The sequence below is a fragment of the Electrona antarctica genome (genome assembly GCF_951216825.1).
Source record: "Electrona antarctica genome assembly, chromosome: 14".
NCBI lineage: Eukaryota > Metazoa > Chordata > Actinopteri > Myctophiformes > Myctophidae > Electrona > Electrona antarctica.
Window position 1 is genome coordinate 14,894,225 of NC_136795.1, and position 12,220 is coordinate 14,906,444.

The following is a 12,220-nucleotide window of genomic DNA, read 5'->3' on the forward strand; positions in this document are numbered from 1 at the left end:
TCCGCAGGGAGTGTCACACCGGGCTCCTCTAATAACGTACATTCCACTTGAGACGTCATTGCAACATAATGAATGTTCACAGCAGAAGAATGGAGCAGGGGGAGGGAGACGAGAAGAAGCGTTGAGGACGACCATGAGGCTAAGAGACACACAGAGAGAGAGAGAGAGAGAGAGAGAGAGAGAGAGAGAGAGAGAGAGAGAGAGAGAGAGAGAGAGAGAGAGAGAGAGAGAGAGAGAGAGAGAGAGAGAGAGAGAGAGAGAGCAGGGGAGAAAGGCGGACAAGGAGAGATAGGGTGAGAGAAGTGAAAAGGATAGAGAGAGATGGAGGGAGAGGGAGAGAGAGCAAGAAGGAGAAGGAGCAATAGTTGGAAGAGAGAAAGGGAACTGGGGGAGAGAGATAGAGAGCAAGAGAGGGAGATAGCAAAAGAGAGGGAGTATTCTGAGAAAGGAATAGAGGAAATAAAGAGAAAGTGTGGCTGGATCGGATTACTTTGATGATCTACAGCAGTGGTTTTCAACCCTTTTCATGCCAAGGCCCATTTTTTATTCGGCATTTGAGCCACAGAGTACAGAGCACCATGATGACATTTAGCCTCTCAGACCCAAAACTATGAATATTTTGTTGTCGTTGGATAAGATTTTGTCCACAATTCCATGATGTAAGGACTCCTTGCAGGGACAAAACCGTTTTAAGGTCAACCACACCAATGCAACTCATTGCAACTCAATGAGTTGCATTGGTGTGGTTGACCTTGTCCCGTCTCGACCCGTTGGTGTGGTTTGGGCTTAAAATCCATAGTCCATTTGGCTCCTTTTGTACACTCTCGGCGTTACAGACCCATAAAGGTCCATTTGGTTCCCAACGATTATAATCATTTAGCATGGGGACCTCCTGGAACTCCCTCAAGGACCCCTGGAGGGTTCTCATACCCCATGTTGAGAACCAGGTGCCAACCAGGAGATGAAATAACATAAAATTGCTCTGCAGTGGAACAGAGCTGAGCAGTGAAGCTCCTGCTATAAATTATGTTATGCTTGAATCAGATCACCTCATTACAAGTTGTAAACGCCAGTGCCAAACTTACGAGCCACCAATCATCTCATCTCAGCACAACCTGTAAAGGAAAAGTCATTTGGCCACATCGGTCCCATCACAAGTTTTTTTTTTAATCTAATTGATCGCACTGCTCTTTTAATTTCCCTCTCTCTCTCTCTCTCTCTCTCTCTCTCTCTCTCTCCCTCTGTTGGGAGATATGTCTTAAAAGTGGGATATTTCTCTCTTCTTCTATAATCCCCTGGCCTTTCAAGGATATTCTGCATGACTGCTTTGTCTTTATGCGTGTGCAATATGTGAGCATGAGTGTGCGTGCAGTGTGGCTTGGCTTTAAAAAATGTGTGTGTGTGTGTGTGTGTGTGCGTGCGTGCGTGTGTGCGTGCGTGCAAGTTTTCGTGTTTGTGTCTGCTCTTGTGTGTGCTTGTATGTTGGCGTGTGTTTGTGGGTGCAGTGCAGTTACAGTATGTGATGTGTGTGCATGTGCGTGTGTGTCAGGATGTGAGTGTTCCAGCAGTAAAAGATTATCAGGGTGTGTTATTGAATGCTGTCCAGAGCATCCTCAGTGGAATTATAAAACCGGTTAATGAAATTGGTTGTTAGACGTTGCATAATAACCATGGCTAGTGGTTCTCAACATTTTCTCTATTCAGGGCCCACTGATCTCTAAAGACTCACTACACCCGCTTCGAATGTGATCAACCGATAATCACCAGTAGGTTACTTATCAAGACGATCGTTCTCAGTATAGGCTCCCAGCATGGGCAGTAGGTCGATAAGATCGTCTTGATAAGTAACCTACTGGTGGTTATCGGTTGATTTTCACTCGAAACCGCTAACAGATTCATCAATGCTGTACAGTATGTCAAGGTAAAATCCATGGCAAAAATTTAGGAAACTTTGGGAAATCCCTCTAATCCTATATTCGCCTGCATAAGTCATTCTTGTGGAAGGAGAACTCTGAAACTGCCAGTCATCAGTCCAGAAAGCTGAATTCATTTCAGCCTCTATCCTGCCTCTGCAGTTCCTCAAATAAGATAACCTGATGTCACGCCGCTTCTGCAACCCGCTTGGTACACAGCGGGAGTTGCGGGTCTCTGTAAATCTTTTAGTATTTGCCTCACTTTGCAACGGCAACTATGTTCCTTACCGTCCAATGCAACTAGCAGTAGTGTGGTAGTATAGGCAGGATGGCTGAAACCACACCACACCACACCACAACACCCACAGGCACAGGCAGCAAGTTAAACGCCTTAAAAGGCGTAGTGAAACGGAAATGGTGGACATTTTATTTTGAAGTTTCAGACGGTCTCAAGTTGAAACACCGCTATGAAGTTTCTGAACCAATCAGAGCGTCGCATCCCTTCAGGCGATGGGACGGTAGCTAGGGACTGTTGCTATGCTATACGCAGCAGCGTGGTGTGTGTTTGTTTACAAATCAAATAGACTGTTATGTGGCTTATTTCTACCCTATAATGTTTTCAGATACATATTTTAGCGTGATGATTAAGTTGAAACCGAGTAATACACTGTCTGGATGTTATCTGGAATGGGAATAAAAACGGAGGATTTCTGTAATCAATAGCAGCTGTGCTGCACGGATGCACACATATGGAGAGGATACGGGTGAGCTTCGTTTTTATTGGCTTTTATCGATGTGGGCCTCGATCACGCAGCACGTTTTCGTTTTCAGGAAGTAATAAAAAAAATATTTTTATGGACTTTTGATATAAAAACACACAAAATTGAGAATTTTCACATTTTTTTGGCATCCATTGTTAGGTATGCTCATATGATGACCACGGAGATGGTCTAAAAGTGTGACAAACGTATTTTTCATTTCACTACACCTTTAAATGTCACATTTAGTGGGAGGCATGAGGAACTTACTGTCAGGAGGTTGTTTGTGTCATTATTGTTGATGAAAGCCATGTTTGGGTTTCTAGTCATATTATCTTCAATGCAAAATAAGCTTACACAATAATACATTTCAGTTGCTATAATGTTTGTGGGACATTATCGTTATGTTTTCGGTATGTACTTCACCATTGGGGTGTTGTAAGACTTCCAGGAAGGTGGCATTAATCTTGACATGCTGTTACATAAAACATAACTTCTTTAATCTGTTCCATTATCAAAACACACAAATCCCTGGCTTATCTAAGAAGTGTGTTTTCCTCTCTCTCCCTCCCTCCCTCCAGTAGCTTTGGATTTGACCCATGTTGACCCCCTATACCTCTTCCAAGACTTCTGTTCTTTCTGAGTTCAGGCACAACATGATTCATGACATCATCCTCTGACTAGGCTTTCATCACCGTCTCTGACGGTGTCTGGGCCCAGAAAAAGGAAATCGCAGAAATGAGCAATGTGTGTTTTTATTTTTTCCACATTGACAACGTTTGTGAATGTCTAATGTCTATGTTCTCATTTTAACAGATACCCTTTTTGGAATCATTAGTTGAAATTAATTTCCCTTTTTTTGGACCCTGTGGGGGAGACGCACATTAACATAATGAAGACAACATTTACAATAACAACAACATCTGCGTTTTCTCTTGGACAGTGCCACCTATTGTTCTGAGTGCAAGGGGTGAGGGTGGAGTTAACTATTGTTCTGAGTGCAAGGGGTGAGGGTGGAGTTAACTATTGTTCTGAGTGCAAGGGGTGAGGGTGGAGTTAACTATTGTCCAGACCCGCATTACCTGACTGCCAGTGTGTGAAAACAACCTTCGAATCATCTTGTTCAGATTTCAATATATGACACATCATTTGAAAGCTTACATTCTGTACTTTCATAATCAGGAAAAGCTGAATGTGGCACTAAGTGCCGGATTTGGTTATCATTGTTGTGTATCTTCTGTTCATTAAATTGAAAAATAAACAAAAAAATAAATTACATTTATTATTATTACCAATCCTAGCGAAGGTCACTCTACAAAATCAATGTCAATTATTGAACACAGACAGTGTATAAATAACAACTTGACTGTGCATAGTAGCGGGCAGATGAACTCCTGCCTTCATCAAACTGTAATCAATGTGTCAGGGTCCAGTAATCCAACCATGATTCTGAAAACCGTCTCTGCACTAGAAGAGAAAATGATGTCAATAACTGAGTGGGATGAGACTTTGAATCACATTTTGGTGATGGAAGACATCATCAGGGAAAGGGAGTATTTTCTGGTCCATATGGAGGGAGTGGAAATTGCTTTTACAGCTTCATCCAGCTCATGGCTACTCAGATTTACAATTACAATATTGTAGCGGCCGGCTATGGCTTCAGCCAATGGGGGTGACTTGGAGGTGGGACTTCCGGGACTGGGGAGTGAGTGACGTGCGCTGTGTGGAATGTTGTTGTGTTGGTGTTCTACAAGAAGTTAGGAGGAGCACAAACGTGGTTATTATACTGTCCGATCCTTAAGTAATAAAGAGAGAATCCTATCCTGTGCATTACGTCTCTGCCTCCGGTTCCTGGGATCGCTACAATATACTAGGCATTTAGCAGATATTAATCCACAGCGATTTACAGTAAGCAAGGACAACACAAGGTAATACATCAAATGCATAAAAATAGTCATCTAGGATCATTAGTAAACCAATAAACCAATAATATCATCAGTCTAACAGTAGAATATCCCAAGAAAATCAATAACCTGTATTGAAACTATAAACACTATAGGATGCCAGGTCAATCTACAGTACATACCATGCTACTGTATCTAAATTACATTTTAGCCTTTGCATAAGCCTGCAAGGTCGTCGAGGCTAGGGCAAGTGCTACGGGCTAAGGTGGAGTTGAAGAGCAGAAGAGGTGAGTTCTGGACAACCCATTTTGGTTCTAATTGTGCAGTCTCAGTGTTAACACTGAGGATTTTACTGTGTACACTATAGTCTACACACACTAATTGGACACTAGCCCACTGCAGACACAGTGTATGCATCATGAAGACCCAGTGCACACGGTGACATGCTCTGTGAGTCTGACCTGTCTCTTCTTGTGCCCTCCAAAACCAATGACATTCGTCTTTTGTTAATATTTTAACTCTGTGTTAGTCATATACGACGTCCACCAACATTAATGCTGGGTGGAGGTAAGTTCAATAAGATTTTTATTTTAGAATAATAATTGTGGCCTCACGACGTGGCCAGATAAAGTAGCATCAGTTCTCCAGTCTGCATGTCTTCCAGCACCCCAAGTGACTCATATGGAATCTCCATCCATCGCACCTGTACTATCCCTCTATCAGCCCTGGTATGGATACAGGACAGCATCAGCACCTTTTGGCTTTCCATTGAAACACAGCAGGTGTAGTGTTCCTGTTTTGTTTTTTTGTGTGTAGGAAAGGAGAATGCAGAAAGATGCCTAGAATTATTGTGGTATACACTTTGCAAGTATAGGCCATTACCAAAAATAGTTTCAGGGGTTTCATGGTTATCCTGTAAACCAGCGATTCTTAAACTTTAATTTGAACGACCCTCGTTTTGGTATAAATTAGGCCATGAAGTATGAACCCCCACAGAGTGTACAAATGGGACCAAATACAAATCGGTCCATTTGTGCACTCTCAGACTTACAAACTTCAGTCTTTTAGCTGGGGAGCCCAGACCATCATAGATGTCCACCTACTGGTATGTCTACTTAGATCTAAATTCAATGAATGGGCTACAACTGGGGGGAAACTATTTGGAAATGTAAAAAATAACAGCATCGCAGAACCAATACAAATTATTTTATTTTTAGGGTGGCCCTTCATATTATATTATTATAACTATGTCTGGAATTTGTAATAAACCGCATACTGCTTGAAAATGGGTTGAGAATCCAGCAAATCACCGTAATTTTATTTGTGGAGAGACCTTCTGCTTCAAATAAACATACAGGAGGCACAGCTTGCCCATGCCAATCTGGCAACCGCGTTGGCGTTGATGTGCATCTATTAGGAGCATGCTTTGCATGCATGTGCTCAGTAGGATCCATGACGATCATTAGATTTTAAGATTTATTTTGTGCAAATTTACATTTTGGCGGCGCTAGAGGAAATGTTTGCTGTTTCATGTAAGGCCCATATAGTGCCCTTTTGCATAATAGGCAATTGATTATGCATCAATATTGTGGTGGACATTGGGCATCACTGCTCATTCTGTAATATAGTAGACCACACCACTGCGACAGCCAATCGACAGACATCATCATCGTCCTCAGAGCTCAGTGGAAATGTACTTTCTAAAGCAGCATATGGCAAGTGTGGTTTTGGTGCAGTGGAAAAACAACATCAACTGCAGACAGTAACTCCCTTGTGTCACTCAAGTTCAACTGCCTGTCATGTCATCCCTCATCTGGTCTCCAGCTAGGTCCACATTTACCCAGCCTCTCCATGTTGCCTGTGAGTGACCTGCAGCTAATAGACCACCATGACCCCTGGACCTCATAATGCATCCATGGCTCCGTTCGCATCTAGCTATGGGTCAGCTGACTGGCTGTCAGCCCCATGCTGACCCAGCTGGCTGGAGACAGTGTAGGGATTGTTTCGGTTATTAATTAGAACCACAACAAATTATTAATTAGAACACAGCTATAAATCATGGCATGTTTGTAAGGTATGTACATGCTTCAGAGAGAGAGAATATACTTTAGACAACATGGCTTGGAATAACAGCTGAGGACATCTGAAGACATCGCTAGACCTCAATACCAGGCGCTCATTTAGCTCTGGTCCATAGCTCTAATGTGTTGCATTTAGAGCTATGTTACTCTCGACTTCCGCCGCTCGCATGAATACAGACCAGCCTCTCGTCTTTAGCGTAAATAAAAATAACGTTTTTGCTACTCACCAAAAAAAGGCAGGTTGTGTCATTAGAAAGCCTACTTTCTTTAGTGGAAGCACTGGTACTTTTTGGCCAGAAAAGGGATTTTCTTTCACCAGAGGAAAAATATTCTCTATGAGGCAATTCTCTGGGCAATATCGGTAGAAGGCGCAGTGGAGTAACTAAAAGTATTTTTTTTCCAGTGGAAACAAAATCCCCTTTTGGCCAAAAAGTACCGGGCTCAGAGTGCTCCCACAAAGGTTTCAGCTGCATTGATAGGAAATAAAACGTCTGGGTTTCTGAGGCTACATTGATAGAAATGTACTGTGTGTGTTGTCCCTCTTGACCTAATACACAACTCTGGATTTGTCTGAGTCCTTTTGGGACTTGTTTGTTGTTTAAACACTGCCTCAGTGTTTAACCTTGCCTGCCTCACCTTCCTCCAAGTCTTCATGCTTTATTTGTTAAAAAAATAATATACTGGACTTGACCTGATCTGCCCCTGTCTTCTGCTCCTGGGTCCATCACCTCTGACATATCCTGACAGCAAATGTCTGGAGATTTCTGCTGAAGACGAAGTATCAACACCGAAGTATGAAGTATGAACACCAATGAACTCCATTTCATTACATGATGAATGAGTCTGACCCAAACATCAAACCTCTGTTTCACTTTTTTGTCGCATTATTGTTTCTTATAAATGCTGGTGATCTAGTGTTAGAGGAGGTTCTGATCTGATCTGGATCTAACCCAGGTCAAAATAGCCAAGTCAATAAAATATAAATGGATTTAGGATGTAACCCAGGTTAAAATAAAGTAACCAAACTTCTACAAAAGAGCTTTAACCATGAAAACTAAATAGGATTTGTCTAAAACTATTTTATATACAGAGTACAATGTATGGGTTTATATTCTAACTGTATTCACATTCATCTACTTGTGTAGTGTCTTTGAGAGCCCTGTGAGGTGCTCTGAACAAGCCAAGCCAATGAACCAATTTACCAATCAGGTCTCTCAATTAATAAACTGCACTTTGGAGAATTCACCAGCCCAGGTGATGTGATTCAGCTAATTGCATGCTGCAGAGCACAGAATGTTCTGGAGAGAACAGGAGAGAGAAGCCTGTTGATCAGACAGTTTGACAAACAGAGAGGAAAGACAAGATTTGATGAATGTGAACAGATTGTTTTCATTTAAAGAGAGTTTTGATTGATCCAGTCTCTTTTTGAGAGAAGAGTGCTGATCTTTTTGAGAAGTTTGATCCTGGAACCTGTTAATTGTGTGAACTTTGAACACTGACTTGGTGAGTTGAACAGTACTGTTTGTGACTGACTGACTGACTGACTGCATGCAGAAGCAGCAGCAGCAGCCATGTTACACTCTGCCTAACTTTCATGGTAACAGTTTTGATTTAATTGTGTATCCAGCTAAATGTAGTTGAACTAAGATGAAGACAATGTTTTATTTTGTTTCTAAACTTTTAAGGGTGTGATCCTAATTTGTGATTATATGACCTGTTTTGTAAACAGGTCAGGTCTTTTTGCTTTGATTGGATTGATTCGAGTGATATTGGCATATCTGGCGAGCTACCCAAGATTCACCGGATCAAGATCCTCAACACAGCTGTCCCCTTAAATCAGATATGAGTTTGGATTATGGCCCCAGCAGTACTACACCTCCCAGCCTCCGGCCCCCCAGCAGTATACCTCACCCCAGCCGGTCTCCTCCTCCTAGGCCTCGCCCTAGCAGCCGGCCTCCTACGCCTCCCAGCAGCTGGCCTCCTACGGTTCGCTTCAGCAGCCGGCCTCCTACGCTTCGCTTCAGCAGCTGGCCTCCTACGCTTCGCTTCAGCAGCCGCCGGCCTCCTCCTGTGCCTCCCAGCAGCCGCCAGTCTCCTCCTCCTACACCTCGCCACAGCAGCCGGCCTCCTCCCAGACAACAGCCCATCAGCCTCCAGTCCAGCGCTACCCGGCCCAGCCCCCAGCCCGACTTAAAGCCAAGCCGTACCCAGTGCATCCTCCGTCACCTCTACGCAGCGGTTAGTCTCCAGGCATTCCCATGCCTCCACTCCAAGTGCCCCTATATGCCTCCCCTCCAAGTAGTGCCTGCTCAACCAGAGCCCTGTCCACCACCAGCTCCTTTCCAGGCTCCTACCACGCCTCCCCTGAGTACCCTCTTAGTGGTGCCTCCAGAGACCTTCCCAGACAGAGCGCACCCTGCACCACCCCCATCGCTGCTGCATGTCCAGACGCACCCAGTGCCATCCCCATCTCTGCAGCACATCCAGGCACACCCAGCACCTCCTCTGTAGCAGCCGTGGTCCTTAACTCCCCACCAACACCGGTTCCCTGACTGGACCCATCCCCCTGGTCTTTGGTTTGTTTTCTGTGTCTTGTTATCAAATACAGTAGATATTTGATGGAGCGGCTGTAGAAAGCCCCACCACTCTTTAGCTGAGAGTGGTGGTGTGAGTCTGTGAGAGCAGATTGACTTGTTTGCCTTGTTTGGTGGTGGGTGGAGCTAATACTAATTTGGTACACCTGGGGCTATATAAGCCTAGTAGGAGCCACACAAACATTTGCTTTTCTCACTGGAGAGGTGCTGGGGGAAACCACAGCTATCCTGTGTTTGATGTTGATGCATTATTTGTAAGTTTGCTCCTTGTTTACCAGAACGTCCTTTTTAGTATTTGATTTGTTTAAGTTTGTTTATAGTTTGAATTGTTATGCCTAAGTTAGTTTGTACCTTCGTTTGGCTTATAAGTCTGATCATGCCTTTGGTTGTTTTTTTTGCACTATACTGATTGTTACCCATTTCCTTTCTTGTCAGTTAAAATTATCATTCATCATCACTTCCATCTTGTCCATCATCATCATTCTCACCATGTTCAAATCACCTGTATAAACTACATGAATAAACTGCTGTGAAACTTCAAGCCAGTCTGGTCCTGGTGCTCTAATAGGCACACTAGTGTAGATATTTTTCAGTAGGCATACATTGTCAAAGATTTTCCGAAACCATAGCATGTCGTTTTTCATGATTTTCAATTTTTTTGAAATCCTCCAAAATCATGAAAAATGAGAGACTATAGTCTGTCTTCTGAAACCATGAACTATAGCATGTTGTTTTTTGTTTTTAATCATTTTTTTAAAAAATCCTCCAAAATCATGAAAAACGACAGACTATAGTCCGTCTTCCGAAACCATGAACTATAGCATGTTGTTTTTTCATGAATTCATTTTTTTTAAATCCTCCAAAATCATGAAAAACGACAGACTATAGTCTGTCTTCCGAAACCATGAACTATAGCATGTTTTTTCATGATTTTAATTATTTTGAAATCCTATAAATCATGAAAAACGACAGACTATATAGTCTGTCTTCCGAAACCATGAACTATATCATGTCGTTTTTTCATGAATTTCAATTTTTGAAATCAATTTTTTTGAAATCCTCAAATCATGAAAAATGACAGACTATAGTCTGTCTTCCGAAACCATGAACTATGTGGTTTTTTCATGATTTTAATTATTTTGAAATCCTCCAAATCATGAAAAACGACAGACTATATAGTCTGTCTTCCGAAACCATGAACTATAGCATGTCGTTTTTTCCTGAATTTCAATTTTTTAAATCAATTTTTTTGAAATCCTCCAAAATCATGAAAAACGACAGACTATAGTCTGTCCAAAACCATGAACCATAGCATGTCGTTTTTTCATGAAAGGTGGGTGGTGAGTTCAAACCCACTTGAGTTTTTACTTTCAAGACCGATTTCAGAAGAAGAAAACAAACAAAAAAGCATTGTGAATTGTCTGGACCCAGTGGTCAGTGTGTTAGAATGCTGCCACATGATCGGGAGATGGTGAGTTCAAACCCCACTCAAGTCTTTACTTTCAAGACCGATTTCAGAAGAAGAAAATCAACAAAAAAGCAGTGTGAATTGTCTGGACCCAGTGGCCCAGTGGGTTAAAACGCTGCCAGTGCCACATGATCGGGAGATGGTGAGTTCAAACCCCACTCAAGTCTTTACTTTCAAGACCAATTTGAGAAGAAGAAAACAAACAGCAGGCTTGATTATTGTAATGCTCTCCTGTCTGGCTTACCCATAAAAACTATTGGTTTTTTGCACTACTGATTGTTACCCGTTTTCTTTCTTGTCAGTTAAAATCATCATTCATCATCACTTCCATCTTGTCCATCACCTAACCCTAACCCTAACCCTAACCCTAACCATAACCCTAGTTGTCTGGTACCAGATTGGTTACCATATGGTACCAGAACAAAACAAACAAAAAAGCAGTTGAATTGTCTGGAACCAGTGGCGCAGTGTGTTAGGACGCAGCCACATGATTGGGAGATGGTGAGTTCAAACCCCACTCAAGTCTTTACTTTCTAGACCGATTTCAGAAGCAGTGAACCAACAAAAAAGCAATTGAATTGTCTGGAACCAGTGGCGCAGTTTGTTAGGACGCTGCCACATGATCGGGAGATGGTGAGTTCAAACCCCACTCAAGTCTTTACTTATATAAGACCGATTTCAGAAGAAGAAAACCAACGACCTATCAACCAACACATTCAAAGGCATATCAATCCCATTAATACTTTTTCTTATCAAGTTGAAGGCATCCCGGATTTTGTTGAGGGTGGGTTGGGTGTTTCACGTTTTCTCATCAACTCCATGTTAAATCACCCAATTACCCCCCCAACGAACACTAGCCCTAACCCTAACCCTAACCCTAACCCTAGTTGTCTGGTACCAGATTGGTTACCATAAGGTACCAGAACAAAACAAACAAAAAAGCAGTTGAGCTGTCTGGAACCAGTGGCGCAGTGTGTTAGGACGCTGCCACATGATCGGGAGATGGTGAGTTCAAACCCCACTCAAGTCTTTACTTTCAAGACCGATTTCAGAAGAAGTAAACCAACAAAAAAGCTGTTGAATTGTCTGGAACCAGTGGCGCAGTTTGTTAGGACGCTGCCACATGATCAGGAGATGGTCAGTTCAAACCCCACTCAAGTCTTTACTTTCAAGACCGATTTCAGAAGCAGTGAACCAACAAAAAAGCAGTTGAATTGTCTGGAACCAGTGGCGCAGTTTGTTAGGACGCTGCCACATGATCGGGAGATGGTGAGTTCAAACCCCACTCAAGTCTTTACTTATATAAGACCGATTTCAGAAGAAGAAAACCAACGACCTATCAACCAACACATTCAAAGGCATATCAATCCCATTAATACTTTTTCTTATCAAGTTGAAGGCATCCCGGATTTTGTTGAGGGTGGGTTGGGTGTTTCACGGTTTCTCATCAACTCCATGTTAAATCACCCAATTACCCCCCCAACGGACCCTAGCCCTAACCC

General features: G+C 42.6%; 1 protein-coding gene across 1 annotated transcript; it reads left to right on the plus strand.

The window, feature by feature from the left end:
* Nucleotides 1-8,070: 8,070 nt before the first annotated feature.
* LOC306936815 (uncharacterized protein) lies at nucleotides 8,071-9,217 on the plus strand. Its single transcript, XM_079520438.1, has 2 exons — nucleotides 8,071-8,159; nucleotides 8,386-9,217. The coding sequence occupies exon 2, from the start codon at nucleotides 8,499-8,501 to the stop codon at nucleotides 9,165-9,167; it is 669 nt and encodes a 222-aa protein (XP_079376564.1). The 5' UTR covers nucleotides 8,071-8,159; nucleotides 8,386-8,498; the 3' UTR covers nucleotides 9,168-9,217.
* The last annotated feature ends 3,003 nt before the right edge of the window (nucleotides 9,218-12,220 follow it).

Coding starts and splice junctions, on each gene's coding strand:
- LOC306936815 (XM_079520438.1), top strand. CDS start 8,499: ATGAGTTTGGATTATGGCCCCAGCAGTACTACACCTCCCAGCCTCCGG.